At 43.5% G+C, this 18,441-nt stretch overlaps 1 protein-coding gene across 3 annotated transcripts in view; it reads left to right on the top strand.

Moving 5' to 3' along the window:
- STAC (SH3 and cysteine rich domain) overlaps window positions 1-18,441 on the top strand; it is a 139,134-nt gene that overhangs the window by 103,567 nt on the left and 17,126 nt on the right. For all 3 annotated transcript variants that reach the window (XM_060638202.3, XM_060638201.3, XM_060638200.3), the window contains exons 7-8: window positions 8,180-8,244; window positions 9,963-10,051. In XM_060638202.3, coding sequence (XP_060494185.1) covers window positions 8,180-8,244; window positions 9,963-10,051 — 154 coding nt within the window. The remainder of the gene's footprint in view (window positions 1-8,179; window positions 8,245-9,962; window positions 10,052-18,441) is intronic.

Here is an 18,441-nt window from a genome sequence, read left to right as displayed (position 1 = left end):
CCTCAAAAAGTGCTCTTCAGTAGGTTTTTATAACGCGAGGAGCTATATTTAGGAATCATCCGAATGAGGCATGTTGCTCTTAATCAATCCACCATGAGGTCATCAAGTGTCAGAGGGGCAGCCTAGAGCCTCACTGCTCTCAAGTGTGGCCCAGGGGCCAGCAGCCTGGGCATCATTTGAGAGGCCGTTAGAAACGCAGCACCTCAGGCCATTTCCAGAGCTGCAGAATCAGAATTTGCACACGAATCTTATTAAAGTTCAAGAAGCAGGATAAGAAGTCATTTAGCCCAACTCTGTCCCCTCACACACACACACACACACACACACACACACATACACACACACTGTATAGATAAGGAAACAGAGGCACAAAGTAATACACTGAAAGACACAGTTGAACAGTTGCCATTTCTTTTCTGTTAAGAGGCATTTTCAGAGCCTTATTCAAAGAAGTCTGTTGGAAGAATTTAGCAAGCAATAAACCTCTAAAAAGCTTTGGAGATCTATTAACTATTCCTTTGATCAGCAGGAGCTTTCTTTACAATGTGCCCTTGGAAGCTAGAGGGATTAATTATGTAACAGTTTGCCTCAAAACATTTTCCTTTGATTGGATTTAATCCCCTGTCCATGCAATTTGGGAAACAACACAGAGAAAACACTCTGCTTGTGTATCCAGGCGGCCACCGGCCTCCCCACGGCCATGGCAAGGAGGGTGCTGGCTTTTCAGAAGCAGTGCGTGGCTTCCGGTCACAAGCTGTTCTGTGCGACATGTTTCATTTGCGTTCTAAAAAATACACAGGGCATACAGATGCTGTTTCTGGCACCCAAGAGCCATGTCAAAATCCTTGAGGAAGGTTTCCAAAGGCACCTTGGAAGCAGGTACTCTTCCTACCCCTTTCTTCCTGACGAAGCGTAAGAAGTCTCTGTGTTCTCTCTCATGGAGACTTTGGGAAGGTCTGGCTGTTTCTGGTTGTTGTTTACAACCCTACTTGTGGATGCACCAGAAATAGAGAAGCCCGTTTCAGCTCGAATAACGCCAAGTAATGATGTTACCCGGTGCCTCCCATAACTGCATTTCGGTATGACTCCATGTGGTTATAACTTTCTTGGAAGAGAAGCAGAGGGAATAGAACATAATTAAGACAAATTCCTAGAAATATTCTTTAGAAAAAAACTGGGTTAGTCACATCCACTGGAGGATGTCGCAAAGCCCCATGGTACCTTACTGTTCACTAAAGCAACGAAATTTTGCCCAGAAAGGAAAAAAGGCAAGCTTGGATTTGGAAGATTTATCCTTGCCTTTAACATGTGCTGGGGTTTTTGTTTGTTTTGGCTTTTTGATAATTTTTTAATGTTTATTTATTTATTTTGAGAGACAGAGAGAGAGGGTGCGCAGGGGAGGGGCAGAGAGAATCACAAGCAGCTCTTCTCTGTCAGTGCAGAGCCCTTACACGGGGCTCCATTTCAGAAACCACCAGATCATGACCCGAGCTAAAATCAAGCCTCAGACACTTTTAACCAACTGAGCCCCCCCGGCGCCCCTAACATGCCCTGGTTTTATCTCTCACATTTTGGTTTGTCACCCAGAAAACAGAGCAAATATTTCAATGGCTTCCTCAGCAGATACCTAGAATCCAGATGTGTGGTATCTACAGCAGGTTAAGGTCTGTTTAAAAGCAAGGAGGACTCTCTTTCCGGCTATGTGGAGGGCTGGATGTTTAGAGAAATTTTTTCTACTTTACCACACCCCTCAACTTGCTGGGAAAAAGAATTTAAAAGAAAGTTCTAGTTAGCGCATGGTGGAGCTGGCAGCAAAATAAGGCAATTCCTTAGCGTCTGGAAATAATAATAAAGCAGGAATCCAGAGACATAAGCGGGTGAAGACCAGTGTTTACTCTGCACATCCCTGGGGCCTCAGACTGGAGAAGAAAAAGGCCCATGTGTGGTCAATAGAGGACAAAACCCGATAAGCAGGCAGAGTGATAGGTGTGATGAGAGGCCCTTTGGGAAAATGCCGATACCCCAAAGTAAGTACCTTTAGTGACACCAGGAAAAAAAGAACGCCCTGTAGAGGAATTTAGTAAAGAAAAATGCTATATTGACCTTAACTCGCGTGGGGAAGAAAAGAAAGAAATGGGGGAGGAGTAGGAAGGAAAGAAAAAAGGAAGCAAAGGAAGGAGGAAGCTCTTCTTACTTGGGTTTAGGGCCTGAATTTGTACTACCTCTATGGACAAAGTAGAATAATGTAACATTTTAGTTTAATTTCTTTAAAGTGGCCCACTGGGATAAATGCACCAGGCACTTGGCAGAAGTAACCCAAATGGCCTCTGAAGTAAGAGAATTTAAACCCCAGACCTGAGAAATTTCCAGAATTGAAATTTCTGTAATTTCAGAATTGAAATACACCAAGTATATGTGAAAATGAGCCACCATGAGTAAGAGTGAGCCGAAACAACTTTTTTTATGGTCAGACTGGTCAGAGATTGTCTATGTTGGAATTATCAAATAAAGAAATATATAACTGCATAGGTATATATATTTAAAGGTATGAAAAATGGACTAGAACGTATAGCAAAGGAGTAGGACACCATCGAAATTGAACGGGCAAATTTTAAGAAAACCAAACAGAACTTTTAGAAATGTAAAAAAAGAGAGAGAGAAATTTGATTGTTGGATTTACTACCGTACTGGATATACCTGAGGAGAGAATTAGTGCTGTGAAATATATAGCCAAAGAAATTGCTTAGAGTGTAGCCAGGGTGACAAAGTGATAGAATTCACGACAGTAAAAGAGACACAGAGGACGAGCAAGAAAGTCCAATGTGCATCTAATTGACACTTTAAAGGTACATAAAGAGAGAATGGGAGAGAGACAACGTTCATGAAGATACTGGTTAATATGTTTCACAATCGATTACAGCTACCATCCCTCAAATTCAGAAGATTTATACTGAGACCATCCTGGCAAAACCGCACAATTTCAAAGGTCAAAAAATATTAAATGCAGACCGAAAGATCACCTGCAAAGGAATGGAACCACATGGAGAGTAGAATGGTACCTTCAGTAATCTGGGGGGGAAGAAGTAACTCCTAACTTAGAACTATAAATGGAACAACCGCAAAACTGTCTTCCAATATATATATTCAGGCAAATGCTCTGTCTCCACTGCCATGAAGAAAGACCAGCTCAAGAAATTTCACAGTGATGTACTTCAGAGAGGAAAATGTGATCTCAAAGGAGGGACCGAGAAGCAAGGAATGAAGCACAAAGAAAGAACCAAGTGAACATTGGCCACGTAAAAAGATAATAATGTTAGCAAAAAGCTGTCAGTAAGACATTAACTGAAATACAAGACATCTCAGTGAGAAATGGGCATTCAAAAATCCTTGTATGAATTGGAAGGAAATGAAGGATACTATTTCACTTTAGGTTTTGTTAAGTAAAATACACCTCGTAAAATGTTGAGAGTAGCCACCAGAAGATTAAAAAAATAGATTTGACCGTATAAGCTAAAAGAAAGAGGGGGAGGGGGCACAGAGACAAAGCATACAATATTTGAGACAAATAGAAAATACAAAAGAAAATGCTAGAAAAGCATCCAGATTTATCAGTAATCAAAATTAAGGCAAATCAACTAAACCCTAGATTACAGAGTTTTACGCACTGGATTATTTAACTGTTTATAACAGCCTAAAATACAAGGATGCAGAAAGTTTAAAAGTGAAAAAATAAGGGGTGCCTGGGTGCTCAGTTGGTTAAGTGTCCAGCTCTTGATTTCAGCTCAGGTCATGACCTCACAGTCCTTCATCAGGCTCTGTGCTGATGGCATGGAGCCTGCTTGGTATTATCTCTCTCCCTCTCTCTCTCTGCCTCTTCTCTGTCTCTCTTTCTCTCTCCCAAAAATAAATAAACAAATAAATAAATGTGAAAAACTACATCTATTTTAAAAGCTCCACGGGCAAAAGATTGCATAGCTGTATTAATGTGTGGAAAAATGGACTTTAAGACCAAAAAAGCATTACTAGAGAAAAAAATTATCATTACATGATCACGTCTACTTCACCAGAAGACATAAATTCTAAACTTACGTCTACTTACTGTACAGCCTTAAATGACAGGAACTTAAGGAGCAATTGACAGAAATATTAGGGAAATCGACATCCCCCTTTATAGTGAGAGGTGGTAACATGCCTCTCAAGTCATTGGCAAAGCAGGTGCATAAAAAGATTCAGGATTTAGAGGATCTGAGGACACACTTGACAATTGTAATTAAATTAAAAAGGGCACTCTATCTAACAAATGGAGAATTCACATTCTTTTTAAGGACACACAGAACAATTATGAAATTGATTACCGGCAGACCATAAAGTGAGCTTCATAAATTTTTACAGAATTAATATTATATAGACTATATCTTTCTGACTATCATGCAGATGAGTTAGAAACCAGTAGTCAAAAGATACAGAAGCAACCATAATTTAGGAATTTAAAACATACTTTCAAAAAGCTCATGTGTCAAAAAAGAATTCATAATAAAAATTGGAATATACTTAAAACTAAGTCATAATGAAAATACTACAATTCAAAATTTGTGAGATGTAGCTAAATTGTGACTAGAGTACTTAGCTTTGAAAGTATTCCATTAAACAATAAAAAGGCGGGGGGCACCTGGGTGTCTCAGTTGGTTAAGCATCCAACTGTTGATTTCAGTTCAGGTCATGGTCTCACAGTCTGGTCTTGTGAGATCAGACCCTGCATCAGACTCTGCATTGAGCATGGAGCCTGCTTAAGATTCTCTCCCTCCCGCTCTTTCTGCCTCTCCCTCACATGCATGCCTCTCTCTCTCTCTCTCTCTCTCTCTCTCAAAAATTAAAAAAATAATAAAAATAAACAATAAATGAAAATTAAAAGGCTGAAAAGCAAACACCTAAGCATCATACTTAAGTCAGAAAAAAAGATACAGAATAAGCCCCCAAAAAGCAGTAGGAAAAAGATAAATAGGTGGTAAGAGGAGAAGTTATCAAATGACACAGATAGGTTAACCAGTTTTAACAATGGTCCTTAAAAGAGGTAAATAAAACCTACAATCACAATTTTTTTAAGAATAAAAGAGAGTGATGAAGCAAAACGCAGTAATAAAAAAGGACGAACATAACAGAGAGTGAAAGGAAAATAGAAGCCTCCCATGACCAACTTCATGCCGATAATTAAAAAAAATTTTTTTAAGTTTATTTGTTTTGAGAGAGAGAGCGCGAGTGGGGAAGGGCAGAGAGGGGGAGAGACAGAGAATCCCAAGCGGGCCCCACATTGTCAGCGCAGAGCCCGATGCGGGGCTCGAACCCACAAAGCTGCGAGATCATGACCTGAGCCGAAACCAAGAGTCAGATGCTTAACTGACTCAGCCACCCAGGTGCCCCCCAATAAATTTTGAAGGGGCAGATACCAAGAAACATATCAGTGACTAAAGTCTGACCTAGGAAGGAATAGAAAACTTGAGAACTTGAATTGGCTTCTAGTCACGATAGGAACTGAATCAATATTTTAAATTTTGCACCCTGAAAATACGAGGCCCAGACAAACTTTATAAGTAAACTCAACCAAACAGATAAGGAATGGAGAATTTCCAGATGATGTGAGCTCTTTCAGGGACACGAAAAGTTGCAGAGAAGAGGGCTGCCCCTTTCTTTTAGTTTATGAGGCTAGTTTAATACTGACCTCAAAACCAATTGTTCTTGATAAAGAAAAACCATTGGCTATTCTCTGTCATGAAAAAGGAAGAATATAAGAAAGGAAAAGAGGAAAGTCCTTTGGGGAGGCGGCAGAAACTAAAGATTCATTTGCTTCTGTAATGTTAAAAAATACGCCTTCTTGAGGCCCCCCGGGTGGCTCAGTCGGTTCAGTGTCTGACTTCGGCTCAGGTCATGATCTCACAGTCTGTGAGTTCGAGCCCCGCATCGGTCTCTGTGCTGACAGCTCAGAGCCTGGAGCCTGCTTCAGATTCTCCCTCTCTCTCTGACCCTCCCCCACTCAAACTCTGTCTCTCTCTCTCTCTAAAAAGTAAATAAATGTTTAAAAAAATTTTTTTCATATGCCTGCTTAATGGACATATTCTTTGAATAGTTGTCATGAGTGAAATCAGTAACCAATTTTTTTTTAATTTATTTGATTATTTTAGAGAAAGCACAAGCAGGGGAGGAGGCAGAGGGAGAGAGAGAACTAGAGAGAGAGAGAGAGAGAGAGAGAGAGAGAATCTTAAGCAGCCTCCACGTGCAGCACAGAGCCCAATGCAGGCCTTGATCCCATGACCCTGGGATCATGACCTGAGCTGAAATCAAAAGTCAGATGCTCAACCAACAGAGCCACCTAGGTACCCCAAATTATTTTTAATAAAACAAATTTAAAGCACTAAATGTAAAAAGCATATGGTGTATTTGTAGTAAAATAGTTACCTTTTCCTTATTCTTTTCCCCTCAAATCAATGTCTTAGAAGTAGCCCACAGGAATGGGTTTTAAAATCTTTTTTTTTTTTTTTGCAGTGTTATGCTTTCAGTCATATAGCTGAAAATACATTTGGGGTCACTTCAAATAATTTGCAGCATAGTTCACAAAAATGGTACACATTTTGAACCAGATGGCTAATCGATATTCAACAAAAAGCTACAATAATGTGAAATTGCAAAATTGTAAAGCCGGTCCAAACTGTTATGTACCCTACGTAGTCTCCCTTTGTATCTCCAATCAAGAATGTTCTAGAAAGATTCTCTGCTCTTTTCATTCAGATAGTCAATATTCTCATAGAAGTATCCAGTTTTATGCTTATGGGATCAAATATTTACCCTGAGGCTTTAGGGAATCACATAATACCAGGGAAGAGTGTTGGCCTCTATTCAATTCAGACTAGTCAGGTGACTAGCCAGATGCCGAGGCAGAGAAGGTCCATAGGATCATTTCCACTTACCTACAAACCAGACTTCCTCCAATGACTGCATATTTATGTCTAGGCTTCAAAGGAATCATAGAATTTCCTGCACAGGCTCTGAACTATACACTGTGGAGAATAGATGTTTACTAAGCATCACTACGTTTACAAAGGCTCTTGTTCTGAAGCATGTTTTCTGCATCACAATTATCGAGTGCATTGGAAGGACCGTGGAAATGTCAGTACGTAACCGAAATAGATCATAGGGCTTTCTGTGGCATGTTTCTCTTCCTTTACTGGTATTTTTTAAAATCATTTGAAGGGAGACCAAAGGGAAGAATAAAGCAGCAATGTGTTATTTTTAAATGTTAAGTCACCTAAGCGGTAGGTTAATTTAGACACCAAAATTCCATTGTACAAACTTGGAAACATTTGCCACGTTTTTGTTTGAGGCAGATCCACGCGGTGAGACTAAGGCCGTCACACTGTGTCACTGAGGTAAATGTGACTGACCGAACTAGCTAAGGCAGAGCCCTCCCCCCAGTACCCACCGAGCACCTCCCATAGCTGTGCCTGTGGACAGTGAACCGTCCTGCCCATTTTGGGAAGCTTTGTTCTTTACTAAAGACCGCAGAGTCTCTGCTTACGTGCGAAAGGAAGAGAAGTACATATTTCAAAACAAACTAAATGAGAAACCACTGTTTATTTTTTTATCCCAAATAATAGCCCCAGTGCATTGGCAGTAAGAGATGGGGGAAATATTTTGAAGTTTAAAAGCTAAAACTTGGATGTGCAAAATAGAAAATAGCTATCAGGAAACTGGAACCAACACATTGGAAACAGATAGAAGAATCTGGTATTTCGAAAAGGTAATTCGAGTGCAGTTAGGCCATACCTCCCCCACCACTCCATTAACCTACGAGTTTCTACTTTGACAGAGATGAGTAACATTGTTTCAAGGATGAATGAAGGGCGTTGCCAAAGGAGGCCAAGGGGCGGACAACCAGTTGCCAAGTTCAGGAGCGTGCTCGCTGGCATGTGCCGGGGTGTGGGCATGCAGAGAAGGGGGTGCAGAAGGCCACCTGGGAAGGCCGGGGAAGCATCATGCGGGAGGTGACAGGAAGGCAGGGTCGCTGACGATGAGGACAAGGCAGTGAGGAGTAAAGTAGAAGCTGTGGAACAGGGAATACACAAGCCACGTCTTCCAAGCATGTTTCCGAACCATTCATGAAGCACCTGCTTCTTCTTGTCTCCTACAGTGTTTACTTATCCCGAAAATGGCACTGACGACTTCAGAGACCAAGCAAAGAACTTACACCACCAGGTATTTATGGCTGCGTTAACCTTAAACAATCATTCTACCAAAAACAACGTATATGGGTTTCTTCAGAAACAGCAGGAAATTCCAGTGCGGGACAAGCTAGCTAGGACAAAACCACGGGCAATCCCACCCAACAAAGCAGAGAACTGCTCTCCTAGGGACCAGAGGGGGAAGTTGGGAGGCTCTTATAGAGGAGAAGTCCACCGGAGGGACCTGGGAGCTCTAAGCGTAGTAGCCCGTCGTTGGCTGAGCCGAGACTGTCTCTCATCGGTTGGGCTGTTAGCCTGCCTTCCTCCTTCTGGGATTGTCCGAGAAAACAGACCAGGCAGGGTCCTTAGATCACACTGCAGATCGCCACCTAAGTAGGTGACGAGATCAAGTTAGTAGGTCTAGAACAGGATACAGTGTGGAATGGGAGACAATAACGTAGCCTAATGCGCCATGGCACAGATAGCGTGACAACTAGAGAGCGCTAAACAGAACTATCGCAGTGCATCAGAAGTAGAAAGGATAAGTACTGTGTTGGATACTTTTTGTTTCTATTGTACATGTTATATACAAATTGACACATACTATAAAATGTGTAAAGTACACAATTACAGAATCTATTATGACCATATTTTATAGTATAGAAGTACATATTCTATTTTATTTCATTTATATATAATATATGTAACTATTATATAATTAGAAAAGGATAGACTAGGACAGAAATATATATAGCATAAGGTACTCTTGAGCTTTGGATGCAGAGTGAATCAGTCGTGTACAACTTCTGTTTATGTCTGATATATATTGTATATGTTTATCATATTATGTGTTTAAACAGATTATACAATAGTATATCACATATATAATCTAACATGCACATATATAATATGTTAAATAACGATATGTGTATATATTATATATGCTATGTTGTGTATTGTTATACATGATTAATATTACACAATTATATTTTACATATTATATAATTTACATTTATTGCATATATTGTATATATTATGAAGTATATGTAGCATTGATGTTCATTTGGATAATAATAACGGGTAATATTTATATACCGCTTGTAAGACTCTTGTATAATCTCTAAGTTGGGGACAACAATTGGGGGCTGTTGGGAGGTTCAAGTATGCTAATGCATGTAACATAACGCCTGGCACACAGAGTAAACTATCAGAAGGGTAGTTTTATTATCATTATTACAAGGTCATAGGAGATGCTGATTCTATGATAGCAACTAAATCAAGCTGATGCCAAAAACCATGTTTTTTCCACAACGTGCATGAACTAGCTGCCAGATGGATATACCTTAGCCCCTTTGATAGGCTAGATACCAAATTTTAGGCTAATTGGTACATCCATTTGAGGAAGCGAAAGTTGTTGACTACTCTTCCTATGTCCCTGTTTCTATAAAGCCAATATTCCCCTTCTTGGGGCCAAACCTGGCACGTCTCGTGACCAACTATAGCAAAGGAAGAATTCATTTGAAGAAATTTGTAGCTATTTCTGACAAATGAAAGCAAACCTAGCTAAGAAATGTACAACAGACCTCTGGTGGAAACAAGGCCTTTAATAATGGTTAGATATTTTAACATTTACAATCTGTATGCTGGAATTACGTTGCATTCACTTACTCATTTTCTAGTTTCTTTCTTCTCCCAGTTTCTTCCTCCTTCCTTCTCTCATTTTTTTTTTTTTTTTTGAATTTTCTCTCTCAGGGATCTCTTTCCAAAGAACCATTACAGATGAACACCTATGTTGCCTTGTACAAATTTGTACCACAGGAGAATGAAGATTTGGAAATGAGGTAATAAAAACCTTTTTTTTTTTTAATTTTTTTTTTTTCAACGTTTTTTATTTTATTTTTGGGACAGAGAGAGACAGAGCATGAACGGGGGAGGGGCAGAGAGAGAGGGAGACACAGAATCGGAAACAGGCTCCAGGCTCTGAGCCATCAGCCCAGAGCCTGACGCGGGGCTCGAACTCACGGACCGCGAGATCGTGACCTGGCTGAAGTCGGACGCTTAACCGACTGCGCCACCCAGGCGCCCCAAACCTTTTTTTTTTAAAGAAAGACTAAAAAGAACATTTAAAGTCCATGTTTTTCACGTGAAAAAAAGAATGAAGCAGTGATTCTCACATGTCATTGTGCATCCAGTGACCCGCTGTGCCTGTTAGCAGACGGATTGCTGGGCCCTCTCCCTGCGGTTTCTGATTCTGCAGGTCTGGGGGGGGCACGAGGGGAGGGCCTGAGAATTTGCATTTCTAGCTGGTGGGCAGGTGGTTCTGATGCGACTGATCTGGAACCGCTCTTGAAGAAGCGTGGTTCAGCGTATCATCCGCAGAACTGCCAACGGGTGTTTTCGTGAAGCTTGAGCGTCAGATGCGCTCGGCATCCTGGGGGGTCTAGTAGGGAATAAAAAGACATATATGTACCGCCCAAATGAACATAGATGGAAGGATCCGACTCCAGCCACGTGTGGAACCTGCGGGAGAACGGCAACTCCCCACCGCTGCCCTCCCTGAGCTGGGCTTTTGTTTCATGGTCCCTCCCAGTTCATGGCCACCGGGAGGAGAAGGTGGGATTGGGGCCCCTCGTGAAATCTGAAACTTTCTCCTGACCGGTTTGTGTTGTTCCTGTCTCAGGGGTAGTTCAGCTGGAGTCAGTGCCACGTTCACATCCTACTTGTCGTGTGACCTTGAGCAATTTTACAAACATCTCATTACTCTGATCTCCTTATTTATAAAAGAATAACAACAACCCCTGCACCCTGAGTTATTTTTGAGGATAAAATGAATAAGCTTCAGAGAGCATAGAGCACAGTGCCTCGGCATTGGAAACACTCGGTATCTGGTGGCTATTACAGGTTTCGTAACGTGCTGTTTACCGGCTCATCTCAACGAAGACGCCTCACTCCTCTCCTGCCTTCACGACCCCAGAACTTAAGGGTTCGGTGCTTTTTAATCCCAGAGCAGGAGAGAAGGGGCCGCTTGTCTAGTCAGATGCCCCCTGGGAGATGGGTTGTTTCCTCTTCCAAAGAGAGCAGAGAACTCCAGGACGCTGAAAACTATGTCAGCACATTAGAGAGCCAGCCTCCATTGGGAGGGGGACCCCACTTACCCGAATAGCATGCAGGCCAAATTACAGGTTCCCGTTCACTCCCCTCGCGTGGCTTCCGGAAGGTGTTGTCTTTCCACCCTGGAGCTCTTTGGGCTTCTCCTCCTCGGGTTGGGCCATTGCCCGGGTACGGTGCCCCCCACACTTGCCTGAGTGTGGTCTCCCACTTCAGTGAAATCGGCCTCTCCTCTTTCACTTTACCCAGAGCCCCATAAAAGGGGCTGCCAACGAGGCTCCGGTTGGCCCCGCTTTCCCAGGTTCTACATGCCGTGAGGTCAAGCTCAGCAGCTCGGCTGCCCCCTCGTCCAGTGAGACTCCACAGCTGACGTGTATATCCTGCCGGAGTCTGGGTCACACCCAGGGTCAGCATGGTGTCAGCATTCATTTGCCATCTTCTCCCGAGTGATTCTTGGGGCCTTCCAGAGCAGAGCTCGGGGCCCAAATCCTGGCACCTTAGATTTGTTCAGACAATCGGGCTCTTGTCACCGGAGTTTTCTCCATCGCTCGTTGAGAATCACCATGCTGAACTCGCTGGCTGGAGCTGTAAACGCACCCGAACCGTCAGGCGTCAGTGCGGGAGGAGGTGGTGACATTTGCCAAAGGAGGCCCCATTCTAGCAGAGGTATAACAAGCCCTAGAGGTTAGCGCCTGCTGGGGGGGGGGGGGGGGATGGGGAAAGGGGGTCATCCCTGGAGGGGTGTCTTGCCTTCAGCTGACCGTCCACAGTCAACTACCTGCCGATGAAGGGTGATATATATTCACTTTGCAATAAATACAGCGTACCATGTCCTTGAGCTTGTCATTTGGATATCTAGGACTTAAACTGTAACAACTTCCTATTGCGTCAGTCCCACCATTTTATTCTGAAGCCATCAGATGAAAAAAAAAAAAAAACAATTTCAGAGAAATATAGGATGTTATTAGGGTACTGAGAAATGGCGCCTAGCTGCCTGGTGACGGTCATAAATTTTCGTGCTTATTTTAGGCAGTGGCAGGTCATTAAAAGTCAAGTCGTCTGGTCACGAATCAAACATTTACAGTCTGCTTTGAGGCAAACAGGACTCTTCATTCCCAGGAGTGAAATGCCTGCATTACATAGACTGCAAGATTGGAGTGATAAATCATAGTTTCTTATTTCTTTTTCTTTTTTTTCTTTTCTTTTCTTTTTTTTCTTTTTTTTCTTTTCTTTTCTTTTTTTTTTCTTTTTTTTTTTTTTGGCCAAAAGATTGTGTATTCCCATTTTAAAAGCCAGGCACTGGATTCAGAATGTGTAAAGCAATGCCTTGGGGATTTGGTATGATTCCTTGAATGAACGGGGGCTTTGTGAATTATCCTTTTCTCCGTAAACCGTAAAGTAGGGGAAAAAATCCTTTGAACAAAATATCATTCTTATCCACCTGAGTTCTCGTCCAGGGGGAGAACGCAGGTGTCCTCAGGACAGAGGACAAATGAGAGGAAGACACAGGGAAGGTTTGGAGTGTAAGCTTGAGGTCGAAGAAGACCCAACTGGCAAAGCCAACAAGCCGTGGATCAGAGCGGCTACCCCATTGCTTCAGCAATGTTGTTTCTCCTCAGTAACAGGGAAAGCTCTTCTGCCAACAGCTAACCATCCAGACCTTTCTACCAACCTCCAGATTCACATCCCTACTGGCCCACCCTAGGCACACAACAGCACCACCCTCGCTCCCACAAGCCTGCTCCTTGGGGTGAATAATGTCATCGTCTGTCTCCCCAGGCTCGAAGCCAGCCACCAGAGGCTTCCCTTCACCTTGCGTCCAAGATGTATTTAATGTTCAAGTCCGACTGGTTCTCTTTGCCTGAATCTACTGCAGCCATCCTATGTCCATCCCTCCCCAGACTGGGGCTCCAGGCCCTGCCTGTTCTCTGTGTTTCTAGCCTTGCTCCCCATCCCTCCCTTCCCATCCACTTTGGGTGGAGAAGTCACTAAGGTGACAGTACATTGTGCTGGGGGTCATCTCAACTTGGGACTCAGATAGAATGGACTCCTACCCTGACCTCTCTCCTTTCTAACAATACGACATATCACCTACCTTTCCGAACCTCTGTTTTGTCATCTTGAAAATATAGTAAGGCTCTCCCTTATGGAATCCCTTTGATTAAATAAAATAACAGTATTTGGTACAGAGTAGGATCTTGATAGTGTTAACTCCGATCGGTTCTAGTCCTACTCCAGAAGTAGGACTTCCAGTCCAGTCTTAAGAAATGAGAGACAGAGGAAGACAGAATGAATATATAGCAACAGAGATTCGCCGAATGCTTAAGAGAAAAAAAAAAGTGTGGGCATCGCTTGATAAGGGTTTAGCTCCCAGCCAAGTCACTCACTAGCCGTAGGACCCCCATGAAACCCAGAAAAGTTACACAAGCCCCTGCTTCTTCACATGTAAAAGGAGATCATCATTATGCCCGCCTTTGGTCTGCTCACAACACACACATCTTTGCTTAAAGGTCTCCAGTGCCCGGGGTACCTGGGTGGCTCAGTCGGTAGAGCATCCGACCTCAGCTCAGGTCATAATCTCACAGCTCATGGGTTCGAGCCCCACGTCGGGCTCTGTGCTGATCGCTTGGAGCCTGGAGCCCGCTTCGGATTCTGTGTCTCCCTCTCTCACTGCCCCTAGCCCACTCACATTCTGTCTCTGTCTCTCTCAATAAGTAAATAAAACATTAAAAAAATTTTTTTTAAAAAGTCTCCAGTGCCCTCCCATTTCCCTTGGGTGAAGACCACAGTGTTTACAAGGACCTCCAAGACCAGCACAGTCTCATCCCTGGGGACCTCTCCGTTTCATCTTGTACCACGGTTTCCTCACCTCTCTGCTCCCTCCACACTGGCTTCTTTTCTTCCCCAGAAGGACCACGCTACTACCTGCCGAGGGATTTTCCTTCCTGCAGGCTGGTCCCCCCGCCACTCCTCCTGTCCACCCTCCATCACCATCACAGGCACCCACAGGCGTGCATGCCCTCGTAGATCTTAGCTGGGATTTCGCTTCCTCGGTACGCCCTTTCCTGATACCCCCAGTCTGGGTGAGATTCCTCTGCTACCTGCTTTCATGACCCCATGTATCTTTCCTTTAAAGCCCTTACCTCAACTTGTTTTTATATATTTCTGGGATTATGTGGTGAACCTCTATCTCCCTTATAAATTCCATGAGAACAAATATCTGCAGTTGCTAACCTACCCATCCCTGTAGCCTGGTTCCTGAAACATAGGAGATGTTTAATAAATACGTCATGAATGAACGGATGAACTAATGCTGTGCCTGGCACGCACAGTTCGTGGGCACGTCAAGTACATGATGATATAATGAAACCCATAGAAGAGGAAGCAAGCCAAGCTCAGAGGGCTTAGTCAGGGCCTGTTTCCTGGAGGAGATGGGTCTCGAACCCATGATGAATATTATTTGCCAAGAAGAAATTGTAGAAAAGGAGCTCAAAGGTTTAAGATGGTTTGGAAGGAGCCCTGCCGAACCCTTACTGGACATTCACAGTTGAATGGGGGACTAAGCCTCAGAAAGGAGAAGCTGGGATGCCACCCCCCCTATTCTTAGGGCAGTGAGTACTCCTCTTAGAAATGCCGTGGTCCCGTCATGGGTCTCCAAATGCTGTCTGAAGGCAGAGGCTTCGCACAGTCTGCTTTGCTACCGTTTCAGTGCAACATCAGCTTCCCTCGTAAGTGCGTCCACCATTACCTCCCCAAATGGCTGGAGTTCTCTCGATAACTAACACTCTACCTGTCCATCAGGTGCAGAGCGCAGGGCAGAAAAGAGCAATGACTGGGAGTCACATAGACCTGGGTCCGCCTTCCAGCTCTGACCCTTCCTAGCTGCATCTGCTTGAGCCAGCTACTCAATCTCTCGGGGTCTCCGTTTCCTCCTTCCAAGGGAGACTGAGTATGCAACTAGATAATGTAAATAAAAGGTGGGATTTCATGCCCGGTACGAAGTAGGGTACCCAGTATATTTTAGAGAAACTTCTCTTAAGTTGCATCTTTTCACAATATGTTTGGTGTCCAAGTCTCCTGAACCTCATTAACCCTACCCTAAGGATATATAGTTGCAAAAAACACATTCAAAGGCTCTCTCTGGCCTTTGAGCACACCCAAGGGGACTTGATCCAATTTGTCCAGCAATAAGGAGGCTGTGATGCCCTTTCCTTCATCTTACGAGTAGATTTTGCAGTTCCTGGTTTGTAGGCATGACGTTTTACCACTGACATGAAAGATGTGGGGCTGTCATGCTCTGGATCCCCTAACCGTCACAGACAATTTGAGGTCTGATAACATTAAAGAACACCCCCATCCCTCTGTCTGAGTGCGATGAGCTTGTACAGTAGATAAGCTTCTGTAATTAGTCTTAAACAACTTCCACCAATGACCTTTATTTTCAAAATTTTTAAGAGCTTTGAAAATTAGGCTGTATGCACGAACAGCTGAGTACACAAGCAAAGATTTTTAAAGTGCTACTTGAGGGGCGCCTGGGTGACTTAGTCGGTTGATTCTTGATTTTGGCTCAGGTCACATTTCTAGGATCGTGGGATTGAGCCCTGCATCGGGCTCCATTCTCTTTGTCTCCTGCTGCCCCTCTCCCCTGCTGGTGCTCTCTCTTTCTCAAGATAAGATAAGATAAGATAAGATAAGATAAGATAAGATAAGATAAGATAAGATAAGATATGTGCGTGTTACACTTACCTATGCACATACACTCCCACACACTCACAGTCAGATATACACAAACACATTCATACACCCATGCACACTCGAATACACATTCATGCACACACACACACACACACACACACTTTGTTAGCAAGATAGCACACGCTTAGCTTGTTGATGAAAGTAAAGCGTGCCTGTCACATTTACCACATAACCAGTCCTATACCCAGGCTGATTTGGGATTCAGAAGTCTGCAAAATGGTGTTAGAGCCATTGCTCATTATTCACACCAATGCGCCTTTTAAAACTCAATAAGGATAATTTTTATGGCTTTGGAGTGCTGATGTATCATGTAAATAAGCAGCAAATGTAAATAACTCCGAGTAAACACAAGCCCCTAAAATATCTTAGGGGCTGTGAAATAAAGGATGGGGAGTAAATAAAAGACAGAAGGGTTCAGATGCATATCGTAGTGACCATATAATGCCTATTCCAAAGGACCCATTTTGGCTTCCCACATCGAAGTCATTTTCATTTTTATTAGTTCTCCCCAAACAAATTTATATGATAATGGCCATGTTTCATAAGGGGCCAAAAAAGAGGAAAAAAAAAAAAAAAAAAAAAGAAAGAAAGACAGCTTAGGAGCCAAGAGAGGGAAAGAGGGAGCTGCTTTTCCAATATTGTTAAGTTCTGAGAAAGATACAAATTAATTTCCACTTCAGCGTGTATCTGAACACCTAAATCTGGGGGGGGAGGGGGGATCAAAGAAAAATGTACTCTTTTGTAATCCCAAATAAGGATTTAGATTCTTGAATCGCCAGCCTCTTTCTCGGAAACAGCGAGTCTCAGATTTTTCCGTGGTTGTGTCTGAATGAAACCAGGCAACCATTGGTCTCATTAGCTAATATTCATGAGAACCTCTGGAGAAGGGATGGCCTGAATTCATCTCTCTCTGATTTTTCCAAAGCTTCCCTCGAAATCGAGTTCAAACTGATTTTAACCCTTGTGTGACCATTCTCAGAATTTGTGTCATCTCTTTACTGCTCCCCACGTAGTGGATGAGCATCGACTCGCTGCTGGGTGAACAGTTCACAGACCCTGCCCTCAAAGAGCTCAGGTGGTCATGGGCTGGGCATAGCAGAAAAGTGGACAAGAAAGCACACTCCATTGTGAGCTCTTGTGGGCGGGGATGCTGCCAGATCCACAGCACTTCAAGGAGACGTCAGAGCAGCCTGGGGAGGCCTCGGGAAGGCTTAGCAAACAGGTGGCATTACAAGCAACACAAGGCTTCCAGCAACAGGGGCCCTGGGTGCCTGTGCAACTTGGATAGTGAGCATTCATTCTCTCTTTCCAGTCAGGAAGGGGTAAGGAAGGATGGCTTGTGACAGAACATGAGAATCACTTTAAAGGTACCGGATAGGGGGCAATTGCCAACCCCATCACAAAGAGGTGGTACACATTCTTTTAGGGGCGTTAAGCCTATTTTCATAACTACTATTCCAGTCCTCATTATGGAAAGACTATCTTCAACTTCAGTAGGGCTTAGTGAGTGGACACGTAGCTGTTATAGTTCATATTCCAATGAGACAGTTTATGGTTCTGATGAAGTTTTGGAGTGGTGGGGGTTTGTGGGGTCCAGAGCCGACAGCCAAGAAAGAATTCTTGAAGACATCTTTGGTGCAAAATGGTGATTTTATTAAAGTACGGGGACAGGACCCGTGGGCAGGGAGAGCTGCACTGGGGTCGTGATAGGTAACTCATTATATACCCTCAGCCAGGAGTGTCTGAGAAAGATCACCCATATTCCACCTGGAGGAGGAGGGGCGTGCCAGCCTGAGTTTTGCCCCTTAGCCTGCCTCACGCTCCCTCATCAGTTCCTTACCTTTTGGGGGGTAAGTTGGGAGAGCCAGGGCCAAAGACTGACCGGAAGAAAGCAGAGACTCAAGCTGAAACCCAGGGAGGCCGACTCTCAGCCCACCGGCCTTGTTCCTACCCCAAACTCTCCATCCTGCACTGACCGTGTGGGTTCCCTCTGTGATGAGGTTGACAATTTGTTCTCATCAGCAGATTGAGACGATGTATTAATTTAGCCAGTGTGGGCCATTCTTACCACTTCTTACGAGTTTCTTAGGATTGTTACATCTTGCTTTTAGGACCAGGAAGCTTGTGATCTATGGAGTGCATTATGAAAAATCACTCCCGTTCACTGACCATTTTTTTTAAATTAAGATAAAATTGGGGCACCTGGGTGGCTCAGTTGGTTAAGCGTCCAGCTCTTGGTTTCAGCTCAGATCATGATCTTACGGTTCATTCATAGGTTGGAGTCCCGCATGGGGCTCCACACTGACAATGCAGAGGCTTCTTGGAATTCTCTCTCTCTCTCTCTCTCTCTGTCTCTCAAAATAAGTAA

The sequence above is a fragment of the Panthera onca genome, chromosome C2 (genome assembly GCF_046562875.1).
Source record: "Panthera onca isolate mPanOnc1 chromosome C2, mPanOnc1 haplotype 2, whole genome shotgun sequence".
Classification (NCBI taxonomy): Eukaryota; Metazoa; Chordata; class Mammalia; order Carnivora; family Felidae; genus Panthera; species Panthera onca.
This window is presented reverse-complemented; position numbering and strand designations above follow the sequence as displayed.